Here is a 16,413-nt window from a genome sequence, read left to right as displayed (position 1 = left end):
GTTTGGTTTTATTTACTGCGGGCTGTTAAAGAGATTGGGATACTAATCATATTGATCTTCTCTTTACGCATGTCTAGGGGGTCGTTAAAATTATGGAGGAAAGGGGTTCAGCAACAAGCAAAGAGGAGTTTCATTACTGGTGAAAACTTCTAATGAGTTACACAAGAGCTGTATTTCAAATGATATAAAATATGTAAACCTCATTGATTCTTTTCTCATCCCATCAAAATGTTCCCTTTTGTAGTTAAACATTCACTGTGGACATACACACTTCCATGTGGTTTGTTCTATTTTTAAACACGCAACATCTAACTCAGTCGATTTCACACTCCATTAAGAATTAATTATGAGTAAAGTTCAGAAATGTAAAAATAATGATTGCAGCAATGCACTTCTGAAATGGTTTCTTACACCTCAGGGAGGAAGATATTCAGTTTTTATTGTGGCTGTGCCCAGGTTGTACAAACCATCACCCAAAATGTACATGATTGTGAAAGTAAAACGTAGTTGAATATTAAATTATACATCAACTTGGTCCACTATGCAAACCAACAAACCCCCCCCCCCCCCGCAAGTACTAGATATATATTTCCAAAATGGTAAAGTTGAGGTATTTTACACAAACAGTTCAAATAATGTTACTAAAGCGTGTCAGTACTTGATTGAGTGTAAGGTTTAAACTATTCCTTTATTAGATATGCATGTATATGACGTGTGTCATGTAATAAATGGGATATCTATATTTTTCCATAAAAATGATGGCACTACAATAAAAAATGTGATCAAAATGAAGTGAAAGAATGTTTGTCCCTTTAATTTAGTCTGAATAAAAACTCATCGTCCATAGAAACCGTGCCGCTTTGACAGCTAAAAGATCAGTGCAGAGGCTTTAATATAGATGACCGTCATAAATAAAATAAACAACCAAAAAATAGAGATCTGGCTTAGTTTGCTATCCCACAACCTTCCCATGACACACACTTATAATGGCAGATAACTCACCGGGACAAAGTCAGCAATCAGGGAGAGCAAAGTCGAGTTGCTCCAGCCTTAAAGCTTAGGACTTCGCAGACTTCATTGAAACGTTTCCATGGGAATACAGAGGCGAGTCATCATTTGAGAAGAAGCTCCAGGCCAAAGCTGGTTGTGCGTCTCAGCGTGTGGTGCCGCGTGCCAGAGTTTAGAGGTCACGCTTCTGCAGAGTCCACTGACAGTCCGTATTTATGCTCCAGCACCTCCAGCGTTGAAGAAAGTGCACTGCACGCAGACGAGGAGAGGAGCATTCACCAAATATACATGACTCATTTACTTAGAATCTATAAAAGGAGTGTATATATATATATATATATATATATTTTATGATCTCTGTGGTGGATGATCTTTGTTCTTTCATCATTTATGGTATGTAACAGCAGTAGATGAGAGTCTACTGAGCCCAAACTCACCACCCGGGTCTGATGATGCGATATTTCCCCTGCACTGATAGATCCACGACTGTAGACCCGAGGCGGCTCTCATCTCCTATTGGTCCTCCATCCACCACCACTGCCAGTCTGGGCCAGAGCTCCTCAAACTCCTTCAGTGGGCAAACACACATACAAACAGCCATATAGAAGATCTATCACTCGGCAAACGTTTTCATACTCTTTCACACATACACAGACTACAGCTCCACTTACATGGACAGCCAAAGTGCTGGTGTGTGAGCTGATGTTGGCGCTTGTGAGTGCGAGCGGCTCCCCACACATCTGGCAGAGGCGCCTCATAAAGGCATGATCTGGGATACGGACGCCTACGAGCTGGAGGGAACACGATCATGTAAACAAACAGCTAATAGGTATTCTTTAATCTATACAGTGAACCAGTTTTCGGCTTATTTATGCAAGTGTGTTAACATGTATCTATATGTCAGGTAGTATTCAGCTGTAGTCTTACTGAAGTAAAGGGGTTGAGTTCTGTGTTCAGTATCTCATTCCTTTCAAACACCAGAGTGACGGGGCCAGGCAGCAGATCAGCCAGCAGCTCTTCTTTCACCTTCACCTTACAGTACCTGTATACACAATAAATGTTTCATCAGCACCCGATTTGAGATCAAACTCTTCATCTGATTCCAGTAAGAACACACAGACTCACTTACTTAAATATATCCCGAATTTCGCCCACGCAGATTGCCAGCGGTTTCTGTCCGTTTCGACCTTTGATGTCATAGATTTTCCTGATGGCCTTGGTGTTCTGGGCCAGACATGCCAGGCCGTAGATGGTGTCTGTGGGCACGCCGACCACGTGGCCCTCCTTCAGGACGTTCATGGTGCATGTCAAGACTGCATTGCCTTCTACAGACCACAAGCAAGGAAGGTAAAGGCATAAAAAGTCATTGTATGAAGAAAGGAAGTCATCACAGGACATAGAATTTAATATTTTAATTGGTACTGGAGCAGTGATGGTTCCATTTATTCAAAATGTTCAGTGATATTTAAAAAATGTTTTGAAGCTCATTCATGTTGTCCCAAATTTTACGATTTTTCAAACTCTCATAAATCACAATTTTGTTACTAAACAGATTCATCTAAATTGTGGCACACAGCTGAAAATAAAGCCAAATTTGCCAAATTTTCTATACAAATAATAACTTTATTCAAACAGATAGCAATAACATTTGAAAAACAATTTCAACTGTAATCAAACTATGAAATAACAACAGATAGTAAATGTTAAAACAACGCCTCACACAAAGGCTCATCAGATTCGTGGTTGCATATCTGATAACATTTACTATAATCAGTCCATGCTCATCAATAAATCATTCAATCAAAATAAAACATTACAAACAAAACAACCCAGAAAAGTCATCATCATGTTACTGAAGGTGGAACCAGCAGTTTTGCGTCATAATTTTAATAATAATTCAATAATTGACTTTAAATCGATTGATTTGTTTTACCAGCCAAGAACTTTGAGCACTATTCATGTAGACCCCTAGTGGTAAGAGCAGGTACTTTGTATATCCTTAATATTACACACTGTAAATTTGACTTCCTGCCTTAGTCTTTTATTATGTAAGAGTCATTCTCACTGAATGAAAACACAGACTGCGTGTCCACATAGACTACTAGAGCAGGGACGGACTGACCAACCTGTTCGGTCCTCATGCCGGACACTCGGTCCATTGCAGGTCTGCGGGGACAAACGCAGCACTTTGGTCTTCACCTCTTTACACATTTCTGCTCTCTGTACACAAACTGTGGATCGGATGAATGTCACTGCGACGTTACGGACGGACTTCATAGAGCGAAGCTAAACACCGAACAACATGTTTCCGTCTGACGAAATCACTGGAATAACTTCCGGGTTACGCCCATAAATTATGACGCTGCATTTCTTAAAGAGACAGTACACATTTAACTGTACGCAGCGTTCTTTCAGTAGTGATTGTAAGAGCCAGGGGTTTAAAAAAAAAACGATTTTATTTATTTTTCAAATTTAAGATTAAGGAACACCACAAATGAGGAGAGATTATAAAAAAAACCTTTTTAAGAACTTTATGTAACATAATTGTACAAAATAAAACTGCACAGTACAAACAATTTAAGACCCTCAACTCCACAACCATTAATAATTCATGACACATACATACGCATACATATTGTGTTTCAGCACAGTGAATTTGGTTGTGTTTTGGACATTTTAAATGAATGATGCAGTTTATTTTAAGTTTCAAGCAGATTGTATTTCTTTACTGGCTACAGCTTGTGAGAGCTAATGACACCTGGCTGCTGCTCTCCTTAAACTCTCATTAGTGTAAAGTTATATCACCTGTATGCAACTGCTCATAAGCCTCAGCGAGAGAGAGTCCCACAAGAAGTGCACCTGGGTCATGGCGGAGGCAGGTAATACAAAAAACAAACAAACTGTGGAATAAGGGTTAGAGGTTAGGAATGTTATTATGACAATGTGTTTTAATCTGTAAGCATCCATTCTTTTAACTCTGCCTTCCGCTTGACTTACAAGTGAAGCTCAAGTCTCTTAAAGCATGTGAAATTACAATTAGCTGTGAATTAAGAAACTTAAATGTGTTCTTTGTCTATGATTAGTTCATCTTTATTATTGTCTTTAGTATCAGTGAGATGATCAATGATATTGAATTGCAATGCAAAATGTTATTGTACCGAGCTGTCTGGCCTTATGTTATTTGTGCCTGTGAGTCTTACTCATATTTGTTTTTCTGGCTGGTGTTGCAGATTGTAAAGAAGACGCAATGGCTCAGGGGACTATTGACATCTCATCAGTCAAACAGGTCACCCGCAATTCACAGTTTGTGCCTTTTTGTTGCTGGATTGTCTTCTTACTCAGTAGTGATGGTTTGTGTCCTCCAGCTCCAGGAGGAAGTTGAGGACAGACTCATGACCCTGTCTGAGAAGATCACCCTGTGCAATGCGGTTTTGAAGGACTTGCAAGACCTGAGCACTGTTTTAGAGGTAAAGTCCCACTCCTACTCCCTTTTTTAAACTACTAGTCTTAGACCAATTGTAACTTTTCCTTTTACATCCAACAGAAGAAAGCTCTCCAGGATGTTTCCCTACCAATGTAGATGTGACCAGGATTGGAACGCATGATTTTTCCCTTTAAATTTCAGATGAATAAATCATTATTTTAAGATCCACTGTTATTACTGACCTGAACACAAAGATAGGAGGAAGCAACGCGTCAGTGACAAGGATAAGGTTTTATTAGTATTATATTGCTCTCCATTCAAAAAGTTATTTATATTACTTTATACAAAACAAGCATAAGCAAACATTTTTCACATTATACATTCTCTTAAAAAATACAAATCCTTAACAATTCATCACTCTTTGGGTGTTACAGACATTTCTTTGGAAGCATAATAGTTTCCTCATACTGTCCGTTTTAGAAAATGCTGAGGAAATTTTGGCTCTCATTTCCAAAGCACTCCAGCTTTGCATTTGCCCATTGAAAACCTTCTGCTTCCAAACAAATGTCACCATCTGTGATTTGCTGATAGTTTAACCATTGCAGGTAAACGTAGCAGAACAAACCTGGGCCTCCAATCAAACGCCACGTTGCTTTGTGATTTTACAAACAAACATCGGCAGCATTCAAATTGAAATACTAAAGGCTAAACCAGTGCTTGATTTTTGCGCAGTTTGACTTTGATTAGTAAAGATGGACCGACAAACTATCCTTATGCCCCGTGAAAGGTTGAAATGAATAAAGGATGGAGTGAGCCCAAATGGAAAAACAGCTGCTTACAATTGACCAAAACAATTCTTAAAACAGAATCATTCACTAAATACTCTTTAAGCATATCCAGTTGGTTTTGAAGCAGTTACCTTGGAGGCAGAAACAGCCTGAGGAGGAAAATAATGGTCACAATACATGTGAAACGTACCCGACACAGTACAAAGCCCAGATTCACTACACTTGAAGTGATCTATGAAATACAATTTGGAGTTGAACATCACAGCATGCTTAATGTGAATGCATTGGAAAAGCATTTTGTTTTGCCACCATGCCCTCTGTGAATTTGCAAATTGGGTTGTATTATAGCATATTTCATGGAGTAATTATACTTTTTCTTGACGTCAGTGAATGCCACACTCAGAAATTGCATAGTTGTATCCTTGACAGTATGCATGGAACTGATGTACAGTATAAAGTAGTGACAGTGAGGGTGCCTCCTGGCAATAATTCACACTAATGATTCAGTTATTCAAATGGAGCTAACTTCAAAAGGTCTGGACACTGCTGATACCTTGTGTATATGAAATGAATTTGGCAGGTAAATGTGACTGCAGCCTTTTTTTTTTTTTTCAAGGTATCTGCTATTTGTCTTCATGGCACCTGTGACTCAAAGAAAAGCTCCACTGCTTCAAACTATGACTAAGCCTCACACACACACAGACACACACACATTGGAGACTTTTCTATTTGCTTTGATACATTAATCTGGAACTGAAACAGAACTACATCACCTTCATATGCATAACAGTACATTATTCAGTGCTGCATATCCATAACTACCAAACTAAGATGAATGCTGGAAAACAATAGAGAGGAAACCCTAAATGTTTTGCCTTACTGTCATCTGCTGCTATTGACTGAGACTCAATGAGAACGATGCACATCAACATATCAATGGCAGGCAAAGCAGAGACTGTCAAGGCAAGGAGGCTTATAAATGACTTATGTGGTAAGGCCAAGTATCTCTACACTTGATAGTATACAGGGCATAATGATGATAATTGCATTGTGTCCCATTGAAACAATACTGTTAAATTATACTCTGAGCAGGAGGCTATGTGTTGCGTATAGTTATTTGTGAATTGTACAGAAAGTGAATCGCTTGTGTAAGTCAACAGAAAAAACACCCGCAAACTCCTCTGCATAAATGTCACTGCCAGCCTGGGAGAAGAATGCAAAGATAGAGGGATATACATTTGCTCCAATCTCTGAGTTAGTAATTCAAAAGTCTATACAAAAATACAAATTCTAGAACAATCTACCAGTTTTTCTAAAGAAGTTTACACTAACAAACGCACTGTATTTACACTACACTGTCACCAGGACACGCCATTTTTTTAAATGCTACTTTACAGCAGTTGTATACAAATCAAGTCTGTAGTGGTGCCGCACCTCAGCTAACAAGTCGTCTGATTTACTCTTTGAACAAGTTAGTGTGCAATAAGCAGGGAAGAGTGCAGCAAAACTCAGGGCCACTGCAAGTCTGGGGCATCTGGTTAGAAAATCCATGTCTGATGAGAGATTAAAGAACCAGGATCATTTATGACTGATGCATCCCTGAGTGGGTCATAATCCTATAAAACATGCGATGTTGACAGTAGTTAATGTTTCATTTTGTGGAACGAGTGGATCCCAGAGGATGATTTTCTTTTCTGTGCAGTTATTACAGGAACGTCTTATCCGACCCCCATTACGTTCTTGGAAGAGAGGAAAGCAACTCAGCAACAATCAAAGTAGCTAAACTTCAAAAACAGACAAAAAAGTAACTGGAATAAATTAATACTTACAAAGATTTCTTTCTGCTATCTTGAAGAAAACAGTAATACCAGTATAATGAAAGAATCAAACATTGAAATAAATTAACATGTACAATTTAAATATAAAGTTATAGGCAACTTATTGATGTATCGACTGAATTTCACTTAAAGGCAGGCAGATCCGATCACAGGTTCTTCTCTTAATTAGTCAACAAATGTAAAAAGAAGTAGTAAAAAAAAAAGTGAATCACATTTTCTGAACTACACTCGTTAAACTAGAAACAAGCTGGAAATTACTTCATATCTTGGCATTGTATGAAGGCCATACAAAGCAATGGGGATAAACAAGCCTTAAATCTCTTACTGGGAATGATGCTTGATAGCACTTTGCCATATTCCTCTCATATACAGTGCATTCTGGTCAGTTGCATACCACCTTAACTATTTGTTAGGGACTTTTTTAAGTACAGTACATCGATACAGACAACTCAAGTTTTTGTTCCTGCTCAGGTACGTGACCTTCCACCAGGCATATCCATCTATTCTCTCAGTATCAGTGCTTGGACAACACTCAGGCAACTCAGAATAGTTATCGTGGGATTATTATTATGTCAAGCTTGCTAATTGTTTTCACAATAATGGTTCAACTGCCTTTTTCCGGCAGCGCTTACCGTTGAGCTTGTTAACAAATAAGAAGCACACCAATGCTGCTTATTACAAAATGAAATACTATCATTGGAAAGAGATTCAGAGCTCCATCTGGATGTTACAGAATGTCACACGGAACAGAATGCACTGCAGGTACACGGGTCGATGCGCACAGCACACAGAAGAGGCCGTCAGTGAGGACAGGAAATTCAGGATGTGGGTGGGATTAATGCCTGTGGATGAGTGGGTGCAACACACAAACACGTGGCGGGCGCAAGACTGGCAAGTTCAGGGACGGCTCCTCTAAGGGTTACTATTGTTGTTGCACTCAGCAGCCATGTTGAACTCATCTGCCACGAGAAGCAGCGCCTCTATATTGGCCGCCGTCTCGGGGCTCTGCAGGGAGAGGAAGTCTGAGACGTCCATATTGGCTAACCCGTCAGACGGTGGAGGGTTGCTGGCAGTGCTGCTCAGTGCAGTGGGAAAGGTCTGAGCGGAGGAGGAAGAGGGAGAGGCTGCCTCCAAGCTGACCGTGCCAAGCTTGGAGGAAGACTCTGAGAGGCAGCATGATGACGACGAGGTGGCAGGGGGCTGCGGAGGCTCTGGGGGCTGGGGCTGTGGCTGCGGGGGAGGAGTGGGGGGCTCAGGGGGCCGCGGCTGTGCTGCCACAGGAGCGGGGGAGGTGGCGGTGCTCTTTGAGCTTTTGTCTTTAGGAGCGTCCCTACAGGCGCAGTGGCACTGGCAGGACTCCTCTTGTTTGATGATGATGACTGGCAGGCTGAGGCCAATCTGCTGGACAGAACTGCCTGAAAGACAAAACAATGTTCCAGTTCCACATTTCTTGTTTGTAATCTTGTAAATGTATTTTTAATGGGATTCAATCCTGTAAAAGCAGAGTGAACAATGTAGGCATAAATCTAAACATCTGATGAATTCAGCTAAGTACGCTGCTGGCAGGTAAGTGTGTCGTCACTTTACTCTAAATGTACTAATCAACATGGAGTTGCCTCTATTAACCTCCTGGAAGCTATTGGGTGTATCTGAGATGTATTGAACTTGTTGATTGCATCTGTTTTAATTGTGGCTCACTTACCTCCATTTCCTCCAACTGGTATTGCAGTAGTGAAAAAAACTTTTTCCACTTTTGAAGCTCCTTGATGTGGCTGTGAAGAAGCAAAAACAGTTAAAGGACAAAGACAAGACTGGTGACACACTACACTGGATTATTGACTTGATTTAGGTCCGATATGGGAGAATGGACAGATGGATGGGGTTGGATATGTGTGTTTTACAAGGCCTTTACCTTTTGTGCTCTAGCTGTAAAACACAGAGCCCATGCTGACCACTCAGCAATACTTTAACTCTCATACTTTACATAGAAATGTGTTTGTGTTAGAAAAGTGGCACAGACAGATGAAGTCATCTCGCTCCAGGTAATACGCCTGCATTCCTGTGCTAATATGAAGGCATGGGAGCTCTACTCACTGCTTGCTCTGTATTCTGCTGGCTGTTGGCAGCACTACTGAGGATCCACTGTAAGTTCTGGTCAGACATGACCAAGCTGGGCTGCAGCAGGTTCTGGGTGGGAGCTATGGTGATGGGAGCCAGACCAGGGCCAGAGATCGGGGCAGGGTTGGTGGCCAAAGGCACAGGTGGAGCCACAGCCGACAGAGCATCTGTTGTACTTGCTGCTGCTGCAGCGCCTGGTGCTGCTGCGGTCAGTGCTGGAGCCACTGGAGGAGGAGCAGAGACAATCGATGGTGCTAGGGTAGCTGCCTGTGTAGAGCCATCCGACTGCAGGAATGTGGGTGGCAGTGCCACATAGTGCTTGGGGTTTGGGGCTTGGGCAGTCGAAGTACTGGTAGCCCCATCAGGGATCTGCTGGGTGACTGTAAGTTGGATGAAGGGGGCCGGCTCTGTGGGGGTGACAACGGCAGGAGCGGGAGTTTGCGATGTCGAGGTCTGGCTGAGCTGCGAAGGGGCTTCTAAAACTGCAGCTGTGTGTGAACAAGAGGATGAGGAGGTAGGACTGAGAGAGAAGGAGAGGAGGGGCGAGCCATCAGTAACTCCTGGCTGGATGGAGGCCCTGAGGCTGAAGGGTTCATCTTGACTGATGCTATTTTCAGGACTCTGGAACATGAACTCAAATATTTTCACAGGGATCACATTGTTGATGTCCAGATTCTGAGCCTGAAACACAAAAAATGACCAGAGCATTCAGTAAATGCATGATGTGATCTATTATCTGAATTATTATCGAGCATATCAGACCTATAAAACTTACATTATGAATGTTCTCTCTGAGGTCCGAGTCTGTAGAAATTAGGCTTAAGTCACTGAGGCACAGCGAGTGATTTGCATCCTGTAATTACAGATGAATAGGTATTAATTAAAACCTGCCATTGCAATTGGGATCCAGTGCCGAGTCATGCAAAAAAGATTCAGGCAGTCAAGAAGATCTCAAGAATGAAGATTGTTTCAACAATGTTTAAAACAGTTTACAGTTTCTACAAAATGATTAAGGTGCCAATATTTATCCCCATGACACCTTCATACAATTATATATATATATATAAAGTTTCTGCACCGACTCACTTCAGAGAGTGGATGGGTGAGGGTGACGCTGAACGGTTGGCCTTTGTCGTGACCCCGGATGTGACTCTTCAGACTGTACTGGCTGCTGAAAGTCTTCTCACAGCCATCACTGGGACAGTTGAATGGCTTCTCCCCTAGAGTAAGAGCAAAGACGGCGTGGGGAAGAATTAAGAAGCTGAACAGAGACTGGAAGGTCTGAGTTTGACATGCTACATAAATATAGTAAATAAATGCAGGCGAGTGGAGATGTGGAGAATTAACATGCCATAAGTCAAACGAAAAGAGAGTTAGTTACATTTACCTGTGTGTGTTCGTACGTGTGTTTTTAGGTGATGACTTGCAGCAAAAGCTTTGCCGCAGCCATCGTGGTCACATCTTCAAGCAAAGATAGAAATCATGTCAGGGATTGCGCAAGGAAAAAAACGATTAAACAACAAAAAAATTGTTTCCTTGTTCAATCTACAAGTATCTGAACATACAAACAAACAAACAAACAAACAAACAAACAAACATGAGAGGAGACTAAGAGAGCTGTTTAAGAACATGTGTTGATAACACAGAGCCTTCTCCTCTAGGGAGAGATGAAAGCCCAGTGTGAGAGCAATGCTCACCGGAATGGCTTCTCCCCAGTGTGTGTGCGAATGTGCTTCCTCAGGTCACTGAGGGTGGTAAAGTACTTTGTGCATCCCTCCGATTCACAGTTGAACGTCTTGCCTGTATGAAGTCTCTGGTGTGCTTTTAGCCTGCAGTGAAAAGTGCCCTTAATTAAACCACAATGGGAGACTAAGTGAGACAAACAAACAGCACAGTGCCGCTAAATGCCAAGTGTTGATTTCAGATAAGATTCATTTTACAATGTCTGGAAAGCATATGCAAGGGCAGACCAAAGTCATAACTCCTCATAAAGACGACAGCAATCTAAGGGTCGGCGATAAGCAAAGGAAGCAGAGAAAGCCGACAGCACAGAGGTCTGCAGATGAGTCAGGTAAACGTACGCTTTGTGTCCATACAGTCATCTTATTACAAAGGGAAAAAACCTACAATATGTGTCATCGCTCGGTTGCCCCGAGTAACAGCATCTGACAGTGAGGTGACGTAGCACACGGCTCCACCGAGCGCCTCAAAGGCATGTTGTCATAGCAACTCAAGGGATACCAACCGGAGGGGCTGGTGTGGAATCGCTTCAGATGAAACAACATCTAATTTGAGAATACTCTACAAAGTACAAACGCGTATACAGTAGAGATTGGTCAAAGGAACGCTGACCTGTAAAGAGTGTTGAAGGCCTTCTCACAGCCTTGCACGTCACACTCAAAGGGCTTCTCCTTGGTGTGGACACGGACGTGGATCTTGAGACTGTACGAGGTGAGGAAGGCTTTTCCACAGCCCTGCTGATTACAGACGAAGGTGTACTCCCCCCGGTGTGTTTTCTGGTGTGTCCTCAGGTTGCCCGCTGTGCTGTAGGTCCTTGTGCAGCCCTCAAAAGTGCACTGGTAACGCTTCACCTGAGAGAACACCGCACAGGAGAGGAGGGGAAGGAACACAGAGTTACAACTAAATAAAGACGACAGATAACAAGTTCATAGATGTGTCAAGTTACATTTCTTTATTATCAATCAAGGGATCGGTGGATGAATTCAGCTGAGAAATAACAAACATCTCCATGCAGCGATGTGACACACAGCATCAGCGTGACCTTTCAGATGGGACTTGTACTTAGTGACTCGGCCACCTGTCAGGCACACGGACAGGGTGAGCGCAGAAGAACAGCGATGATGACTCTCCCTGATGCAATACATCCATCTAATTCTATTTTACTGCAGCAAAGCCCAGCTGTGGCGCTCTGTTCTCACACAGAAGCCCCGGGGCTGTGTGAATAAAAGCAGGTCCTTCTTACAAAAAAAACGCTCCCCGGTATTGTCGGAGCACAAAGCTGGGTGGAGGAGGCTGTGGGTAGGCCCGCTGCACAAAGACAAGCTCCACGCACCGCAAATGTTATTCCTGTCAATGATTGAGCTGATCCTCTTAGGGATACGGCACAGAAAAAAAGGAGAGAACACTAATCTTATAACGCTACATCTCCACAGACACGAGTACCAAAATAAAGGAACGCACACTGGGCCGGTGATATCAAAATCGGGGGTTCCCTGCATATTTGAGCTGTCAGCTATATAACAAGACAGATGATAAAGCAGGAAGCTAAAGGTAGTGATGGCATGTAGTAGTTTGTGATTGTGTGGAATAGAAAGGAATGCATTTTCAACCCCCTTTGTATGAAAAGTAAACGTAAACAACAACTTGAGGACTAGAATGTCAGGCGTGGACAGCAGATGGCACTTTGGGGAAACCTCTACAGGTGCAAAGCTTCAATATTCATTCATCTTGCCACCTCAACACACCAATTCTACGCGAAGATTTGAACAGATTGGGGAAAAAGCTGTGATGTCATTTCTTAACGTCGGGGGGAATAAATAGCAACACTGTGAGACACACTCGCCTTTCTCCATCGCGACTTGGAAACTGTTACTAACATGGATAGCTGCCTTACTTCACCAGCATTCTCTGCAATTGCATAATCTTTGATTGAACTGAGGTATGAATTCAGGGACGTGGTGATATTTTACTTTAGCTTTAACTTTATTAGCTTTTCAGTGGTTTCAACAGAAGGCAGTGAAAATGCATCAAAAGGTTAACGCGCTTGACTGAAACTTCCAAAAAAGAGGAACTTCAGTGAATCTGGTTTTTTATTCATTTTCACAGATAGTGGAGTATTTCAAACACTACTCATACTTGCTTTGAGAGTGAAATGTTTGGGACAGCAGCATTTATTATGCCAGATCCTCAAAGTGAACACTGAACCACGCACTGACAATTTAGTATAAAAACCCAACCACAGAAACGGAGAGGGCTAACAATTACACAATAGTGGAGAGTGGATAAGCCAGAAACAAACTAAACAGAAACCCGACTTCACTGGCTTCCCCCTCGGGGCCCCACGCTAACCTTTTCCATTTCCAGGCAACACTGATCCATTCTTAAAACTTTAAGAGCAATAATCCAAATTTAGGAGCACACTCAACATTTGGCACAACAAATCAAACAAACCTAAATCGTGGCAGCATTGCACGATTCGAGAGCAAAACACATCCATTAAGTGAATTGGAATAATAATGTGGAGTAACTGCTTTGCTTTCCAATAGAGAGCCAAACACACAGCAGCAAACACACAGTCTCAACTCTCCTCCTCATCTTAACTATGGGGACAATACACAGAGGCAGATCTCACACCAAAATGCAACACAATCACACACACAGCTTTGGGACCTGTGATTTCATTCTGTCATCTAATAAGTTCAAAACAGGAGCAGATTACGGAGCAACATAACTCGGGGCAGTGGGCAGCATATAATCAACACAGCCATGGCTTGATTTGTACAAACAGTGGCTTCTTGCAAATGTGTCCGTTTCACTCGTGAGCTCATCTAGGGGGAAGTAAACCCGCGGCCCATTGCTTGACCCTTGTCCACCCTAACAACATGAGGCTCTGTTGAGAAGTAGGCCGGAATGACAGGGAGCTGCCAGAAGGATTACAACAACAAACCAAGCAGCTTCTTCAACTTGAACAGGCAATAATAATCACCTGCAACCTTAGGAAATATGTTCTTCCTTATACAGTATGAACTTTAACATATCTGAAAACTTATTGTCTGACCTTTAATGCATGACGTTTCTTTGTAAGAACTAAAGTAAACAAAGTGTCTTAAACATCTGTCATCGTCTCTGCTGACTCCAGGTCTGCATTGGCAACAAGAAACAAGCACAGCAGTATTTCAGCAGCTGCATGGCAGCATGTAGATGTGTTCAGGCTCACCTCTCTCTGCTTGGTCTCTGGGCACTCGGAGTGCAGCGTCAGCGTGGCCCCCTCGATGTTGCGCGGCATCGGGGTGGAGCCCGGATTTATTGTGAACTGAATCTGGTCTGGTGAAATGGTGTGATGCACATACCCATCAGGGTCCGTCATAAAGGCCAACGCCTCTTCCTCGTCTCCATCCCCTTCCCCTTCAGTTAGAAACGTGACTCCGTCTTCGTCCCCTCCACAGTGGACCTCCTCCTCGCCCTCCTCATCCAGCCGGATGGGGTCCCGCTCGATGAGAACCGTGGTGCGGTCATACACCCGACCGGACGAGGACGAGGGCCCGGCAATCAGGTCGTCGTCGTCTTTGTCGAAGTGGATCTTGTCGTCCTCTTCTTCCTCATCCCGCTCCAGATGATCCACCTCTACCTCAAAGTACATGGGCGCCTCCGTATGAGGGCCATTCTCACTCATTGTTCCCAGCTGCCTCACTTCCCTTAGCGAGAAGGACTGCACACTTACACCGTCAACGTTACCACCTGAAAAAGCAGCAGGCGGCATGATTATTTGTCCTTCCTCTTATTGAACAACTGGATAAAGCCTCTATAAAATGCATATACTGTCTTAACAGGAAATGCATTCATCTGCTTGCCCTGATGAAAACATCACTGGCTACCTGCACCTTTCAGGGATGACTTTAAAGACTCTTCTTTGTAAAGTTTGAAACAGCCTGTGTTGTAATTGTCCAAGACTGTTATTAGTTTGTTATTTTGTATTCCATCTTAAACACTATCAGTCCATGGTGTCCCCCTTGGCTATTCAATCAAACTCTGTATGAAAACAGGTTAGGCTTTCCAGTTTTTATCCCAATATATTGTAGAACACTACTGGAACATAGAATACAAAATTTGAAGTCAGATATGTAATATTCTTAGCTTCTCCTCCTTGCTTTTTGTGTCATGTCAATTTGGTCTACCTCTTTGAATGAAAGGCGCCATACAAACACGGTTTTTGCTGATATATCAACAACATTATTATTGTTTGTATTACATAAAAAGGGAGACACATTCCTGTTTCGCAATCAAATGTTATGTCTGCGCAAAGGGTTGGACCATAAGCGTAACACACTTGTCTGCTCTGGAAAAAGCGTGACAATAAAGAGAGAAGATGAACTCTAACAGTCTCTTTAACATCACAATATCTTTAAAAAAATAAATAAGAATAACCCACATGGAGCCTGCTTGGGGGAGGAAACAGCGAGATCGAGAACTTTCTGGAATCGATGAGAGATAAAGTCACGAGACAACAGCGCTCATTTCGACTAAGAAATAACGTGCAAACAATTCAATTAAGCGCCATCAAACCTTCTGTTGGACACCAAACACGTCACGCACACACACAGACACAAACTTTCTTCGTCAGTGTGTTACACTGATCATAATATGAGGCAGCAGTGGCCCTGTCAAACACGCAGCGCTGGCTACGTCCCCTCCGTTTGACAGACAGACAGTGCGGCATGTTAATGTCACCACACTGAGGTCGTTTAGCAGTCTCGATATTTACAGGCAGAGTAGCGACACACTGGCCATTACTGCCCCGATGCTCCAGCACAGAATCCATCTTCGGTCACAGCGTTACTGCCCATACAGGTCGCTAGCTAACGGCTACCAACCTATCCTTCCCTTCGTTTATTCTATCCAAGTGCTAACAGCTAACACGTCTCTGACATGCTCATTATCCACACTCGTAAAGGCACTTGGCTGTAGAGACATCAACAGAGCTCAAGTATATTCCCTCTACCTCACGTAGCTTCAAAAATATAAACAATGAAGCAAACAGTATGCCCAATTTCGGAGAGTATATAGCTTAGCTTAGCCTGCTACTAGCAATAACGTTATTTAGCTTATAGGTTAAGTAGCAAGGGTGCTAATGTTAGCCAGTTTACATCAGGTATCTTCCACAGATCGAGGATAACAAGTCTCATTTTGCAACCTGGCGAACAAACAGAGCAAACACAAAAACCAATCTAATAAAAGCAGATGACGTTAAAGCGTATTTACCTATGTAGACAGGATGAATCTTTAACCCTATGCTTTGAATGTTTAGCACTTTCTTCCTCTCCCCTCCCTAGGATACCCAACTACGTCACAGCCTCATAACCACTCGTGTTGAATTGTGGGAAATCAATTAAATATTCCAACTAATGGCCTTGATGCTCCTCGGCGTTCATTGTATTAACTCGTTTATGACGCCAATCACTCTTTTAAATGGCGTGGGTATGTTTCACGATATGGCAAA

General features: G+C 42.5%; 2 protein-coding genes and 1 long non-coding RNA gene across 3 annotated transcripts; 1 reads left to right on the top strand and 2 right to left on the bottom strand.

Moving 5' to 3' along the window:
* Positions 1 to 392: 392 nt before the first annotated feature.
* yrdc (yrdC N(6)-threonylcarbamoyltransferase domain containing) lies at positions 393 to 3,358 on the bottom strand. Its single transcript, XM_076152741.1, has 6 exons — positions 3,135 to 3,358; positions 2,138 to 2,333; positions 1,936 to 2,050; positions 1,680 to 1,799; positions 1,446 to 1,576; positions 393 to 1,257 (listed from the first exon to the last, which is right to left on the bottom strand). The coding sequence occupies exons 1-6, from the start codon at positions 3,283 to 3,285 to the stop codon at positions 1,188 to 1,190; spliced, it is 783 nt and encodes a 260-aa protein (XP_076008856.1). The 5' UTR covers positions 3,286 to 3,358; the 3' UTR covers positions 393 to 1,187.
* Positions 3,359 to 3,842: 484 nt separating this feature from the next.
* Positions 3,843 to 4,656, top strand: LOC143002464 (uncharacterized). Its single transcript, XR_012963801.1, has 4 exons — positions 3,843 to 3,887; positions 4,239 to 4,294; positions 4,374 to 4,475; positions 4,553 to 4,656. It is a non-coding gene; the product is annotated as an uncharacterized LOC143002464 (long non-coding RNA).
* Positions 4,657 to 4,704: 48 nt separating this feature from the next.
* Positions 4,705 to 16,262, bottom strand: mtf1 (metal-regulatory transcription factor 1). Its single transcript, XM_076152633.1, has 10 exons — positions 16,176 to 16,262; positions 14,134 to 14,654; positions 11,529 to 11,767; positions 10,874 to 11,005; positions 10,564 to 10,637; positions 10,263 to 10,396; positions 9,952 to 10,029; positions 9,153 to 9,857; positions 8,761 to 8,830; positions 4,705 to 8,473 (listed from the first exon to the last, which is right to left on the bottom strand). Exons 2-10 carry the CDS (start codon positions 14,587 to 14,589, stop codon positions 7,971 to 7,973), a joined length of 2,391 nt encoding a protein of 796 aa, XP_076008748.1. The 5' UTR covers positions 14,590 to 14,654; positions 16,176 to 16,262; the 3' UTR covers positions 4,705 to 7,970.
* Positions 16,263 to 16,413: the final 151 nt, after the last annotated feature.

This window comes from Genypterus blacodes, unplaced genomic scaffold, assembly GCF_046128005.1.
Source record: "Genypterus blacodes isolate CSIRO-AG114 ecotype Tasmania unplaced genomic scaffold, CSIRO-AGI_Gbla_v1 ptg000057l_1, whole genome shotgun sequence".
Classification (NCBI taxonomy): domain Eukaryota; kingdom Metazoa; phylum Chordata; class Actinopteri; order Ophidiiformes; family Ophidiidae; genus Genypterus; species Genypterus blacodes.
The sequence above is the reverse complement of the archived record's forward strand: the minus strand, read 5'-3'. Positions and strand labels throughout refer to the sequence as shown.